The sequence below is a fragment of the Urtica dioica genome, chromosome 3 (assembly GCF_054948205.1).
Source record: "Urtica dioica subsp. dioica isolate 48M chromosome 3, U.dioica_male_clone48M_v1_H2, whole genome shotgun sequence".
Classification (NCBI taxonomy): domain Eukaryota; kingdom Viridiplantae; phylum Streptophyta; class Magnoliopsida; order Rosales; family Urticaceae; genus Urtica; species Urtica dioica.
Window position 1 is genome coordinate 1,945,636 of NC_142758.1, and position 16,141 is coordinate 1,961,776.

Here is a 16,141-nt window from a genome sequence, read left to right on the forward strand (position 1 = left end):
AATTAATAGTTTGACTACTATTTTAATCTCCCATCTTAATAGAGGCTAGATACTAATAAATCTTATATATGTCTCCAATTTCAAAAGATAAAATGGCTTTTTATTTATAGGCAGTGTAGCAAAATAGCCAGTTTGAAACTATAGATTTTGTGTTTAGCCTATGTTTCATAACTTTTAGGGAAATAACCAACGTGCTTAGGTGTCAATTAATAATAGACTAATTTGCCCTTTTACTTAATCAAATGGAAATAATGAATATAATTATATTAAATAATAGGCAATAACGATATAAAATAACAGACAATTTCAAAATTGTTATACGTAGCCTTTAACCTCTAACAAATCTCAACAAAATATTTTAGCAAAGGGGGAAAGGTTATGAACCTGTTAACGCAGATAATAAACGTAAATTACTGGAAATTATCTCATTCTCCACATTTAAGTAATTTGAATGGAAATAAATGGAAATAACTGTAAATAAATAATATGTACCTCTACATTTTTCCAAAAACTGACATTCGAAAATCTTCACTGTTAAAAAAAAAATTAACAGTGAGAGTCGGGCCACCTCTAACCAAGCTCCGATCGTCTCTCCCGCCAACCACCACCGTGAGGCTCGTCGCGACCCCGTCTCCAAGCTCTCCCTCCCATACTCTCTCGTCAACCGCCTCATGTGGGCGTTGATCTGGCTCCGACGAGCCTTTGCCGACCTCCGGCCGATCTGCGTCATCGGCGACAACTTCTTCGGCTGGACTGTCCCCTTGGCCCGCGACCTCGGCGTCTTCCTCGTCATCTTGGCATGTTGAAGGTAAAAAAAAAAAAAAAAAACCCAGATCTAATTTTGTGGAGAGAGAGAGAGAGAGAGAGAGAGAGAATGAGAGAGAACGTGGTTAACAAAAAAAACCCAGATTTGATTTTGTGGAGAGAGAGAGAGAGAGAGAGAGAACGTGGAAGATAGAGAGAGAACGTGTATTGGTAACTACCTTCTACAAAATAGGAATTTAACATGCACAAAAAAAAGGCAAAAAAAAATAACGTGATTTTAAAAAATTGCTTTAATTATTGAAGGACAAAAAAGTAAAAATATTTTGCCACCTAATACGTTTGACTATTTCCCTAAAAACACTCCAAACATAGGCTAAATCACAAAAGTTATAAGTGGCCTAGTTACTTAGAAAACTCTTTATTTATTTATTTATTAGTATGGTAAAATAGTTCTCAAATACTACATTTTTAAGACAACAAATAAACTCAAAATACACTACAAAGAATAAAATAGTTTGCAAACGCTACCAATTTTTAATATAAACTCAAATATTATTGTTTTTTATTTACATACAATGAATTAATGATCTAATTTATAATATATTTTAACAAATTATAAAAAAAATGATAATTATATGAATATATATAGAAATATACATATATATATATATATATAGAAATATACATATATATATATAGAAATATACATATATATATTGAAATTAGTTGTAACTAGCCAAGTTTGTCATTCTTATTGGCGGAATAGCCCAAGTTTCATTTTATTAAGCAAATAACTCATATTTTCGGCTCAGACCATAACGCCCTTGGTAAATTCGCGAATAGGTTAATTTAATTAACCTACTGGAGTGAGTTAGGTTAATTAATTAACTTATTGGTTGAATATTAGTTTAGGTTTTGATTTTTTTGTGAGTAAAGTTAATTTACTAAATGATTGAATTCGGAATTAGGTTAATTAATTGAATACTTTGAATATCAATTGACTTAAGTTATGATTTTTGTAAATTTTTTGTGAATTTCAAATCCTTCACGAATCAGTTAATTAATTAACCTAACTCACTCCAGTAGGTTAATTAAATTAACTGATTCGCGAATTTACAAAGTGCCTCTCCTCAATCCCCTTCATCGCCGTCGATTTCCTCTCCGCCGTCGATTCCTCTCCCCCCGCCGATTTTCGAGTCAATCTGAGCCGTCGATTCTCCGAGCATCGCCGCCGCCGGAGCTCGACGGAATCGACGCCGTCTATGGCGGATCTTGACGGCGTCTATGGTGGATCTCGCCAGCGACGTTAGGGATCAGCAACGAGGATAGACGACGATTGACGACGACGCGGCGGCGTGAAATGGATCAGCGGCGATCGGCGGCGTGAAGTGGATCGGTGGCGTGAAATGGACGAAGATGAGAACGAGTTTAGGTTTAGGTTTTGAGAAAATTGAGTTTTGCTCTTATATATGAGGGTAATTTAGGTAATGAAATATTAATTGAGTTATTCACTTAATTTATTCAAACTTGGGCTATTCTCCTAATATTGGTGGGTTGATTGGGCTAATATGCTCACTCTCCCTATATATATATTCAAAAGCTTGATTTTTTCTTTTGTAAAAATTAAAATTAAAATTATGATAACTATATGTATGTATACACACACATATATATATATATATATATATATATATATATATATTCAAAAGCTTGATTTTTTATTTTACATATAGATATATACATATAAATATGTATTGTCATATATATATATATATATATATATATATTTATATCTGTGTGTATTAATAAATATAAATAAGGAAATATTGATAATAGTAATACTAAGTAAAATAAATAAAGAATAAAAAAAAGGGTTATTAAGTTATATAGCCACACGGATATAGTGGATTGAGATATAACCCACATTTGGTTAATTTCTTGTAAATAGCCAAGTAAACTTATTAACAGATTAATAAAAGCCTTATTTAGCACAACCAAACATATATTTTAGATAGTTAATAGGCTGCCACGTATGCAAGTTGGCTATTTGCAAATTATTTACCAAAGGTTGGCTAATTTACAATTCTTATAGTTTAGGTGGCTTACTTAGCCAATTTAAAAAAAGAAATAAAGAAAAAAATATATGAAATAAAGAAAAAATAATTTTTTTATTTTAAAAAAAATTCAAATTCGGACGATTTTTTCGATATTTGTCGATATTTTAAATTTTTTAACTACCACAATATATCGATATTTTGTCGATATATCTTCGATATGTTAACGATATTTATAAAACGACAACGGTTATAACTGATATTTTACCGAGACCTCGTCGGTATCGATATATTACGATATTTAAATATTTGATTCATAACCATACATATATAGCAAGGAGCCAGGGTTATTAGATCTCCTCCTCATTTTGCGACATTTGGCAGCTTGTGTAATAGACACATGGCAATTTAAATACTTAATAAAACTTTTCACATTACCATTACCATGAGCAGGTGAAGACAAACAGCCATATGGATCAAAATTTAATTGTTGCCATACTATTATTTATTTATCTTTTTGTACATAATATACCATCAACAATTAATTAACATCAACACTATTTAAGAGCAAGACTATCAGAGCAACTCAAATGGGAGTTGCAAAGCAACTCACATTGGTATTGCATTGAGCAACTTAAATTGTCATAATCATCATGGCAATGGTGCTCATATATGACACCAATGCTCACCAATATTTTTATGCTAAAATAATAGAAAGTGGATATAAATATATATAAAAAAAATATGCCTTAAAATATTATTATAGTTGACAACTTTTATGGATGTTCACGTTGAAGTATGTTGCCTAAATATTGTCTCTTAGTAATATAAAAATATTATTTAATAATATATAGTATTTATGATGATGTGTCACGAGTGAGCATCTTTTAGGATTGGAGTTGCTCTTTCATGTACAAACACATATTAAATTATCATTGGTTATAAATTTATTAATGTGTATTTCTATCTGAGTGACTAACTTTTTTTTCTTATATTTTTATATATTTAGAAAAATATCTAAAGAAATATGATTTTATAATAACTAGCTTATTTTTTTAGGTACATTGTAAAACTCACACCCTAATTTTTCAGGACATGACATCCAGTAGCCCACTTTCATTTTAAAAAATAGGCCAAGTTTGAATTATTTAAAAAATAGCTCATCTTAATTGCGAAGTTACAAAAATGCACATGTACTTAATTGCGACCTGAATCATTCTCTCAAAATACTATGAAACCCTAAATCACTTTGTGACCCACACGTTGCGACCATGCTCAACCAATCCTCCGGTTTCGGGCTTCGTCCTCGATGACGTCGTCCTCATCCAGATTATCCGCGACAACGATGGCGCTGGAGAGTCCGAGAAAAGGCCTCTGACGGCGTCGCAGGACTCGCAGCTTTAGTTCAAATTTGGACAGGTTTTGCACGAGCTAAAGAGGATGGCCTCGTCGGCCGGGAGGCCACCGATGGCGAATAGGCTTGATCGGACAAATTCTAGCACGACGAAGGCGTTCAAGGGACTGAAATTCATATGGACAGGAACAAGGTCGGAAACGAAGACTATTTTGAGGTTGCTCAGAGGTTCGATCGCCTCGCCGACACTGATGGAGCGATTTGGAGATCTCAGTTCGCTCAGTGCATTCGTGAGTGTTAGGGATGAACGAGTCGCATGCGCCGATGGAGTGATTCTGATGAAGTAAGTTCGCGGGTAAGTTGTTCGATGTGTTGGCTTAATGGAGAACACAAACTCCTCCAATATCATGAATAACTCGTTGAATGTGTCGGCTCAGCCGTTTTACTCACCTCGAGATTTTGCGGCGAGACTGGGGCACCAGATCCGCGCAAATCTACCACCACCACCAGGTATGCAGTAAATTAATTAACTGAAAGAGTAAATTTAATTAACTTGAAGAGTAAATTAAATAAACTGGAAGAGTAAATTGAAGTAAGTATTCTCTGACTCCAACTCTTCACTTTTGCACCTCTTGCGCAACCACAACCATCGCTAGTAAATTAAATAAACTAAATAGAAATTTTTGAAGTAACTTAAATTAACTGTACAATAAATCAAAATAATTTCACAAGAAATAGAATTAATTGAAGAAATTTGTAACTTACTAGGCCATTCCAAACATCACGTTTAAGGTATAGCTAACGTTTGGAAATTTTTAGAAAAATAGACAAACAGACGAGGTGGCACTTGAATAAGCATGTCAAATTTCCTATTTTGTGCTTACATCCGTTTTTTTTGCTATAGTGATTCGTCACTTTCTCTCTCATACAGTTTTTTTTTTTCATCAGAACTTCAAAAATCCATATCTTCCTCATATGAACTCGAAATCGAGTGATTCTAAATCCTACGGATTCGTAGCGAGAAGAGCTTCAAAAATAGACCTATTGAGTTGGATGAAAAATCTTATCTACTACTGTAGAATTCAACCGGAGTTCACTATTGGTACATTAATTGTCATTAATTATCGAATTTTTAAATTATTTACATTTTTTTTGTTAATTATAACATATTTAATATAAGGATATTTAAGTCAAATATAATTGTCATTGGCTATTTTCCTAAAAATATGCAAACATTGGTTATATCCCAATTTTATAGTTTAGTTTTGACTATAAATCTACAACGCCCTTAGTTGAAAGAGTAAATTAACTTAATTATTCTTCACCGGAGTATAATTATACCTGCGAAAATATGTGAACTATTTACATAATAAAATAAAAATTAGGCTAAATTCTTAAAATAAAATAAATGATTGGTTGGTTACAATAAATTTTTGAATAAATATAAGAATAAATAATTTATACAATTTTATCCTCCTCTTTTATTTTCTTTACCAAACTATTCTTTCTTCCTTCTTTTATTTACTCCCCTCTCTTTCTCTCTGAGTCTCTCTCCGGTCACTTGTTCATCGCTTTTGTTCTTCTTTTTTTTTTTTTTTTTTTTTTTTTTTTAAATCCATACTGTTTGATTACATTGACGATTGGCGTGGTATTCGAATTCGAATCTTAGATGACAGAAATTCGTCAAAGATGCGTATCGGTGCTACGTGTTCGCGAGCTCCGCCGTGGCCGCTGCTCGTCACCAACCTCCTCTCAGGTTTCTAATTGGGTTCTCTTCCTCGATAATATATATGGAAATGAATTCAAAGATAGAATCGCAGTATAGCTCGAGTTCATTGCTAGGATTTTGGATTTGTTCCTCCAATTGAACTCAGAATCTAAATTGAGCGAGTGCTGTAAGATTTTTCATATCAAACCTTAAATTGAGTGAAAATGATGTATGGAATGTGATATGATCCCTGGCCTAGAGAGAAATGAATTCGGAAAGACAATTGAGGAGAAAGAATGTTCCCATCGCGGCATGAATGTGTATAGAGTCGATTTAACTCATTAATAGTTTCACTAATCACAATCACTTCACTCTAATAGAAGTGGTGGTATGAATAGGACTGTTTTGTATGTCAATATTTCAATTTTGTTTTTTTTATATTATTATTTGAACTGAATTAATAGAACGTTTAGCAGAAACAGCTTGTAGTTATCTCTATATCAAAACGTGTTCTTTAACTTTGGAATTGTAATTGGACTTTTGGCAATCACAGGAGTGCTTGGACGGTGATTTTGTTCAAGTCGGTCCTAATCTAAAGTTCGCTCCAGTAGCACTACGCCACTACCATTGGTAATTAAACATTCTCTATCTTTTTTTCAATCCTGTTTAGATTTCCCTTCCATTTTTGGCTTTTACTCATGTTTCTATTTTTTTTTTGTTTTCAATGCAGGTTTGATGGAGATGGATCCGTGTCTTTACTTCAACATGAATCTTATTTACATTTCTCCCTTGATTTCAGCCCAAGATTTTGCTTTGGGGACTCGGGAGTATGGTAATAATAGTTTTAAGTACTGAAGCGAAGCTTGTGTTTGAGTTTGCAGAATGGTTCATGGTGTGCGCATCAAAGACAAACATCACGTCTCAGGAGAGAAGAGTTTTTCGGCTCTTCGAAATTCATGAAGGTAACAAATTACTCAACAAACACTGAAGTTCGATGGTGGAGCATCATAGTTTTCGGCTCTTTTACAGGGTGCAAACGTATTCCGAGTTCTTATTTATTTTCCTTTTTAAAATAGAATGCTGTATAATAATACCATGGTAATTTATCTACTGAATTGTAACTGATAATGCAGCAAAAAAAAAATTAAATAAATGAACATCATGGCTAAGGGTGGTGGAGCGTCGTAGTGTTTTCCTGGCAATGCCGAGATGAGAGTATTGGTTTAAGAAGATTTGTTTTTTATTCTGTTATGATTTTGTAAGAAAGAAAATGCTTTTTTTAACCTGATTATTTCAAGGAATAATGTTTGATTAGTTTATGTAATACAATCAAATATATGGGTGTTACTCTTTGTAGCATCTTCTACGAAAACCCTTTTCGAGTATCTTTTATGTGAATCTATAACAAAGATGGTGTCTTTCATGTGAATCGCGATGAAATAGGACTTGTATGCCAACAAATCATAATATACTTGTGATTGGAAGGATATCATCTCCAGCCGTGATTTCATTTAAAGAAAATCTGTGCTTTGCTGTCTTTGGGGATCGATGGGTTCGCGATGATAGAATGATTGATGAGAGCGTGGGACCCGCACAGAGTCCGAATTTGTTCTTGAAGGGGAATCTCGACGGCGTGAAGTCGGGGAGGTGGCTTCCCGGATGTGGGACAAGGGCGAGGCTAAAGGATTTGATGCGCTTAAGTCACTTTTGGATATTAGTTCGAATTGGAAGCAACGAGGTTTTGCCGCGATTTTGGAAGAGATTAGGAATAACAACAAGGCAATTGGGATCGACATGTGCAACATATTTTCGCGGCTATCTCTAAGAGGTGGCGTTTCAGATTCTAGTCACTCTTCCCGCGAAGCCATCGATCCTGGTTCGTGGGCTCAAATGGGCTTAAAGAGTTTCAATATCTTATAACACTCGTTTTGTGTCTTTTCTTTTATTACAATTTTATCGACTAGATATATTGTAAGTTTAGGGATTGCCTATAAAATTTGTGCATGGCAGGACTACGTGGAGGAGATTACGTGGTCAACAAAGACGTTACCTTTACATTGAGCCAGAAGACTGATTCAAGGCAACGTGTCCACAATCTAAAGACTTCTGCAAGGTCAGAGCAATTCGGCGCCGAAGATATCGAGAGACGTGGGCAGTGAGAACGACTATAAATAGTAGCTCAACCTCTCGAAAGCGCACGAGCAATGTCATTCATTCCCTTGTTTACATTATCTAAGCAAATTTCCATACTTGTTTTCTCTTGCTTTTACTTTCCTTTACTCGATATTCTCAATCATATTCAATAAAATCGTGATATTTCGTTGTTCATAATTTTTACTCTTCAAATCTCGTTGATTCAAATCCAGTAATGAGATCTGAGGCCCAACTTTTTCCTTACAAAACAAATCAAATAGGATAGAAATTATGATTTCGACCTCATAAAAAGTGAGGTGAAATCCGCTTCATTAGTAGCTGTGAACAAATGACTCAAAGAGCCGTGTACATAGCCTTTAGCTTCAAGAGCACCTCTAGATTTAGGTTGATGCCTACTATGACCATAATTTGTGATCGAAAAATCATAATGGTTAATTAAACAATGTACTTAATCGCAACATGTGCAGGTCATCTATGGTACCCCGTACGTAATTCTCCCACTTGTCAGAACCATCCTACATCGAGGTGCATATGTGATTTTCTGTCTAGCTACCCATGCATAGACTAATGATTGGCTAGTTTAAGAGCTCCACCCGAGACTTATATTTCTCACATTAGATGTAGAAATATAATCTTATTTTTTGTGGAGGGCTATAAATAGGAAAAAGTTGCTGCTTATAAAGATTTGTAACTAATATTTTATGTCATTGATTATGTATTTATATTTAATTTAATAGTAATCTTTGGATAATTACAGTAATATCCCTAAGGATAATTACTATAATACCATTATGTGGGAATCATTCCTAATAGAGGCCACATTGCTTGGTGGTTGAGACCTCTTCAACTAGCCGAGGCTTGATGACTGAGACCATGTCGCCACTGGTCGAGACCTCTTAGTAGAGTGTCCAAGGCTCGGTGGCTAAGACCTCTTGGCTAGCCGACTGGGGCCTTGTGGTAGGCCGGGCGGGGTTAGGTGGTCGAGACCTCATGGGCGATTGCTCGAATTTGTGGCCGGCTGGCCAAGCCACCATGGCCGAGGGACTGGCATAGACAATGGTTGTGGCGTGTAGATTGGGCCACTCGAAGGCTTGGCCCAGTCGAGACACGCCTAGATCGGGGGCCCACTAGGGTGGCCGAGACTAGTGTCTCGATCCTGCTAATTGCATATGTCTTAGAGTATCTTTTTCGCTTTGCTCATCAATTCTTAGGTGTGGGTCCCCTTTTTCCTCAATGCAAAAACAACACAATCTATTAAAATTTTCTCCGCCCCACTTTGACTATTTTTAAAAAAAATCTTTGATGTCACTTTCTTGGTTAAAACATATGAGGCTTCTGTTTCAGATAGTACAAAGAATAAAATAGTGAATTATGAGTGCGACAGAAAAGTTTCTCATACTTATTCAGATGATCCATGAGATGAATGATGTATTTTATAGAAGGCATACAATGAAAGTTACGTGGCTAGATCAACCACGGTAACTGTTATGCGAGATTTTTCCATGTCCAAAAAAACATGAAAGCCCAACCCAAAAACAAAGAAGCACATTGAGCCCAGTCCAAGAAACAAATCGGAAAACTCGAAGACTTGACAGAAGGGTATGAAGCAACCCGCTCTTATCTCAACAAGCGGGGCTCGCTTGAAGCAACCCGCTTCCATCCCGACAAGCGGCTCGCTCGAAGCACCCCGCTCCCGTCTCGACAAGCGGCTCGCTCGAAGCACCCCGCTCCCGTCTCGACAAGCAGCTCGCTCGAAGCAACCCGCTTCCGTCTCGACTAACGGCTTGCTCGAAGCAACCCGCTCCCGTCTCGACAAGCAGGGCTCGCTCGAAGCATCCAGGTTGAATCGACCCCGAGGTACCTAGGTAGGATCGACCTTGAGGTACCCATGCATGGTTAACCTCGAAACGTCCAGGCCGGATCGACCCCGAGGTACCCAAGCCGGATCAAACCCGAGATACCCAGGCTGGATCGACCTTGAAACATCCAGGTTGGATCGACCCCGAGGTACCCAGGCAAAATCGACCCCGAAGCACCCCGGCTGGGTCGATCCCGAAGCTACCAGGCTGGATCGATGTCGAAGTACCCAGGCTGGGTCAATCTCGAAGTACCCAGGCTGGGTCGATCTCGAAATACCCAGGCAGGGTCGACCCCGAAACATCCAGGCTGGATCAATCTCGAAGTACCCAGGCTGGGTCGACCCCGAAGCTACCAGGCTGGGTCGATCTCGAAACATCCAGGCAGGATCGAGCTCGAAGTACCTAAGCAAGGTCGGCCTCGAAATATCTAGGCTGGGTCGATCTCGAAACATCCAGGCAGGATCGATCTCGAAGTACCCAAGCAGGGTCGACCCCGAAACATCCAGGCTGGGTTGATCCCGAAGCTACCAGGCGGGATCGATGTCGAAGTACCCAGGCTGGGTCAATCTCGAAGTACCCAGGCTGGGTCGATCTCGAAATACCCAAGCTGGGTCGATCATGAAGTATCCAAGTTGGACCAATCTCGAAGTACCCAGGCTGGGTCGATCCCGAATCTACCAGGCTGGATCGATGTCGAAGTACCCAGGCTGGGTCAATCCCGAAGTACCCCGGCCGGATCGATCTCGAAGCATCCAGGCTGGATCGGTCTCGAAGTACCCAGGCCGGAGCAATCTCAAAACATCCAAGCCGGATCGTCCCCGAAGTGTCCACGCTGGGTCGATCTCGAAGTACCCAGGCTGGAGCGATCTCAAAACACCCAGGCCAGACCGACCCCCCTTTCCTATCTCGCAAAGGGGGCCTCGCCCGACCCCCATCCTCGTAAAGGAGGCCTCGCCCGACCCCCTTTTTCCATCAAGCAAGGGGGGCCTCGCCCGACCCCCATTTCCATCTCGCAAAGGGGACCTCGCCCGACCCTTCATTCCCATTTCGTAAAGGGGGCCTCGCCTGACCCCCATTTCCATTTCGTAAAAGGGGCCTCGCACGACCCCCCATTCCCATTTCGTAAAGGGGGCCTCGCCCAACCCCTTATTCTCGTTTCGTAAAGGGGGCCTCGCCCGACCCCCCATTCTCATCTCGCCAAGGGGGCGTCGCCCGACCCCCCTTTCCCATCTCGCAAAGGGGGCCTCGCCTGACCCCCCCATTCCCATCTCGTAAAGGGGGCCTCGCCCGACCCCCATTCCCATCTCGTAAAGGGGGCTTCGCCCGACCCCCCATTCTCATTTCGTAAAGGGGGCCTCGCCGGAACCCCCTCGTTCCCATTTCGTTAAAGGGGCCTCACCCGACCCTCCATTCCCATGTCATAAAGGGGGCCTCGCCCGAACCCCCTCATTCCCATTTTCAGAAAGTGGGCATCGCCCCAACCCTTTTACTCCTACCGTACTCCTGCCCTAACTCTCACCACCTCACTATAAAATACCACAGACAAACACTTATCAAGGGCTGGCTTTTTGCTCTCTCTAACTAGAATATACAAAATTCTCTACTCAACTATTTCTCTCTCTAAAAACACATTTGAGACTGAAATCAAGAACAAAGAGAATCAAAGTCACTTCACACATACATTTTCACACAAAAAAGAGGAACAATCTACTTCCATTCTTTCTAGAGTGGGAGAAGAGAAGCTTACTCTCTCTAAACCCAAGGCTCAAAGCCAAATTATATTCCCTCTACAAGAGTGTCCAAGATCTTGAGAAATCAATTCTCAAGTTCTTCACTTGATAAGAGGAATATTCCATAACTAATCTCACAGGTTCGAAGACACATGGCCAAGTCCGCTCACGTCACGTGTCCGTAAGTGTTAATCCAAAAAACGGCTTAACAGTAACAAGTGTAAAAATTCAAACTTGAACGTGGAGGCTCAACATGTGAACAAGATAAGATCTGAGGTCTTGGGCGGGTATCCAAAGGCCAACCAAAATCCTTTACACGACGTGACATGATCTATACATGGTTGTGTACGCATATGTTTCCATGTATATACACAATGATTGTCACTGACGATCCAACGTAGTTTGACGACGCTAGTAATGAGATTTTAGTAGTGAAAGTCATCTTTGGGCAGTAAGAACATGATTCTTATGCCTTTTACGTTTTAGTTGTCAATTTTTCGTTGTTGATGATCAATTTTTGATCCCATATAATTGACTTGTTATGCTTGTGATCACTTTTAAGCTATGATTAATGATGAATAAAGACATAATTAACATACTTGAGTTAATATGTTAGATTAATGAGTAGTTATATTAATAAATGAGGAAGAAGAAAATTAACAAAGACAAAAGGAGAAGAGCAAGAATTACAAGAAGCTAAATGGACATCTTTGAAGGTCATTGTCTAGGTATTGCCGGAGTTATGTTCCATGACTTGACCAAAAAAGTTGATTACTTGTCTATATCACATATTTCCATTTTTCGTAACAAATTATTTAAGAACTATTTGCATGTTGCATATGAACCTTGAGGTGGAAACAATATGTAACAAACAAGACCAACAATATCATTTTTTTTATTTACTTTTTGAAAGATAATATTGATGTGAAGAACTTACTACCGTTACTTTTATCTAAATTAAAAAAAGAAAAGAAAAAAAAAACACATGCTTATATTATTTCGAGAGCTAATGGCACCAACATGAAAGACGCACTAAAAAAAGGAATAATAATATAAAGTTATAAACCAGCAATATTATCACTGTATCAGAGTTTTGAAATAACTCTAAGCCTGAACTACAACTAGAGGGTGCATGAGCTAGCTAGCTAGGTAGCAAATTATTGGTTAGAAGAAACTCTAAATTTTTAGCAAAAATGATGGGGCCGTTTGGTTTAGTTTTCTAAACTCGTTTTCTGTTTTTAAATTCTGTTTTCTGATTCTAATTTTTAAATTTAAAAAACAGATTTAGAATTACGTTTCGGAATATTTTAAATGTTGTTTGGTTATGTTTTCCATTCAATTGTATAGAGATAAAATAGAAAACATTTTTTCATTGTTTTCTGTTTTCTAAACAAATTTCAAAGAAAACAGAAACATGATTCTAAATCTGTTTTCTGAATTTATAACCAAACAGTTTTTCTAAAACTGTTTTCTAGAATTTAGAATCAGAAATCAGAAAACAGAAAACAGAAAACAGGAATGGAAAACTTAACCAAACGGGGCCGATGTAATTTATTTTTACTCCGCATTACTCTTTCAAAATTAATCATTCGATTCATAGAATAATTAAAATAATTTTTTAATCAAGATTTCATTAAAATTGAACTATATGTACACGTGATATATTGCGATATTTAACTAACGTTATTATTGGTATCACATGTAGAGATGACAATTCTACCCATGTACCTCATGTATCCGTAAATTTTACCCGTCACACGTAAGATCTTACCCGAATAAATAAGTAATAGATAGAGTATGTGTATTACCCATTAAAAATTATATGACTACGAGTAGTGTATGATTTTTTAGTACCTTATCCAAGATCTAACTCATACCATACTCGCTTGAAATTATTATTATATTTATGAATTATAAGCAAATTTTACTATATGTTTTTATTAATTTAAGTATTTTTTAGATTTGTTTATTTTTTTTATTTAAGTATTTTTTAGATTTGTTTATTTTTTATATTAAATGGGTAAAAAAGTGAGATATCTCTATCTCGCTCAATATTTTTAACTTTGATGACAGTATTTGAATCTTTAAGTTTAGTCATATATTGAATTGATAATGATTTGAATAAAATCTGAAACCGCAAACTAGTTATACTAATTTATGCATGTAATGTGTTCATATTTATTGCTAAAAATTCTTAGATCCAGAGAGAATAGAGATTGACTAGGCACTTGTAAACTTACTTGATACGTAGAAGAAAAAGAGACAGTAGATAACTAGATATGTTGGTTCCAAAGAGAAACTTTATTAATCTCAAATTTAAATTAAGAAAATATAAATAAATTACAAAAGTATTCGAGGGCCCATAAAATAATTTAGCTAAAAAAAGTTTTTCTTTAAATATGGACAAATAGAGCTACCAAAAAACGAAAATTATAAGGATTAAGGACAAATCACACATTTTCCTACACCAAGCATCATTAGTGCTTTGTCTTCATTAATTTACTTATTCAAATGACTTGAGAAAAAAAAAAAAAAAAACAACTTGTGTTGTCTACTCTTTTGCTATTACACCACTAACACTAATTTTAAACAAGCTTTTAAAAACAATATAACAAAGGTAAGAGCCAAAAAAATAAAAGGGAAAAGCAAAGCCAAAAGGAAGGTGGAGAGTCCACAATAATTGGCATCAAATGCTTACGGGGATTCGCACTGTTGCCGAATTCCAAGATCTGCAATAACCATAAATTATTCTACATTACATTTCATTTCAATTTATAAAAGAGAAATCTTTTTATTTTCTTCTTTCAATAAAGACAGACATTGAATAAAGGCTAAGGCTATTGCATAGGGCATTTCAGCCAATACTTCATCTTCTTCTTTTTTTTCTTTTTTTTTTTTTTTTTTTTTTTTTTTAAATAAATAAGGGTAAGGCTATTTTGCAGCAGAAATTGTAAATACCCACAAGTTGTTTTGATAATTTCTTATATAATTTTTATTATATTTTATATATTTTTTTTCTCTCTTCTCCTCCCTTCCTTTATTCTCATTTTTTTTTCTTTTTCTTTTTTCTATTTTTATCTAACACAATCTATTTTGTAAATATATATATATATATATTTATAGAATAGCAACCATTATAAACACTCCAATGTAAAAAACTCTAATTTATACTAAATTGTCATTTTTTTCCCCTTTTTAAAGCCACTTTCTCTTTTACTAAACCATTCTTAACAAAACCCCTATAACTAGAGAAGCTTCAAAAACTTTCCAGCGTGGTTTCTCTTTATATCTGATAAAATCATTAATTAGCTAAAATTGGAAATAAGTACTCCATAATTAAAAATAAATTGCATAATGAAAAAAGAAGAATTTTTTATAAAAAAAATATTTGAAAAATCATTTAGTTAAGACATGACGCATGCGTCATGTGAAACTTATGCTGTTGGACGATCACATTAATACTTGAATAATTATATTTATACTTTTAATTGAGAATAGTCACTCGTCTATTTGATACTTTTTTTTCATAATTATCAAACAATACTAAAATTATTATTAAAATAATACTAAACCGTAATTTCTTATAATTGGGAATATTGAAAAAAATAAAGAATAAAACTTGTTGAAAATTGAGAATTGAATTGTTGACTAAATTTAAATTTTAATTTGACAAAAAAAAAGTCAATCATGTTAAGTTCGATTATTTAAGTTTATATTTATTTAATATTTTTTATAAAAATTATTAATATTTTATAAAAAATATTAATAAAAAAGAAGGGATGAGTATCGAATCTGTCGATACCCATCTTTTATTGGAGGTAGCGTTTCACAAGCGAACGCTGCACATATATGTTAATAATTAGCATCGGGGATGGTTATAAAGTTATCATTTTCTTAAGTTTAATTAATTACATTTTCGCTTCAATCCTTAAGCTCTATGCATATGTTTTATATGGATTTAGGTATTATGTTCACTTATGATTCACCTAATACAAATATATAATTAAGTTGTACAAAAAGTTTATTACACCTTAATTTAGTCAACTTTTGAATAATTAAAAAATCAGTAACATAAACATGGACGCCACACGTGCCCAGAAATAATTAATTTTTTTTAAATGTTGAGTGAAACTCCTCTATCTCTATTATATAATTATTATAACTAAGATGTGAAAGTTAGACTAACTTGTTAATAAAAACTTTCAAAGTCCTAAACATTCTCTCTATCTCTATCTCTATCTCTATCTCTAACTTGTTAATATATAATATATACGAAATCCATGTATTTGTTTTAAGAACTTAATTAGTTTTTTTGACAATATAATTATAATGTCAAAAAAACTAACCATTGGTGACTGTGTAATTTAACCATTCTTAACGAAATAAAGACAAAACTTAATTAGTTTTTTTGACAATATAATTATAATGTTGACTGTGTAAGAAAACCTCATTATTATTTTATTAGCTCTGTTTAATAACCATTGGTGACTCGTGAGCTCTCGATAGTCGATTCTGAA

The 16,141-nt window shown here is 35.6% G+C and overlaps 1 protein-coding gene across 4 annotated transcripts; it reads left to right on the plus strand.

Annotated features, from left to right (window-relative positions):
* Positions 1-5,688: 5,688 nt before the first annotated feature.
* On the plus strand, positions 5,689-8,139 carry LOC149401992 (uncharacterized). 4 transcript variants are annotated; one of them, XM_089609730.1, is made up of 5 exons: positions 5,689-5,929; positions 6,435-6,511; positions 6,612-6,843; positions 7,448-7,757; positions 7,892-8,139. In XM_089609730.1, the coding sequence occupies exons 4-5, from the start codon at positions 7,541-7,543 to the stop codon at positions 8,038-8,040; spliced, it is 366 nt and encodes a 121-aa protein (XP_089465856.1). In that variant the 5' UTR covers positions 5,689-5,929; positions 6,435-6,511; positions 6,612-6,843; positions 7,448-7,540; the 3' UTR covers positions 8,041-8,139. The 4 variants fall into 4 exon arrangements, 1 of the variants encoding a protein (XP_089465856.1); XR_016296129.1 differs by lacking the exon at positions 7,448-7,757 and having other exon boundaries at positions 5,692-5,929; positions 7,892-8,128; XR_016296128.1 differs by lacking the exons at positions 7,448-7,757; positions 7,892-8,139 and adding an exon at positions 7,015-7,412 and having other exon boundaries at positions 5,693-5,929.
* The last annotated feature ends 8,002 nt before the right edge of the window (positions 8,140-16,141 follow it).

Excerpts from the sequence above, each read along its gene's own strand:
- LOC149401992 (XM_089609730.1), top strand. The coding sequence starts at position 7,541 with ATGTGGGACAAGGGCGAGGCTAAAGGATTTGATGCGCTTAAGTCACTT. Across the intron at positions 7,758-7,891 it reads CCGCGAAGCCATCGATCCTG|GACTACGTGGAGGAGATTAC; the intron begins GTTCGTGGGCTC and ends TGTGCATGGCAG.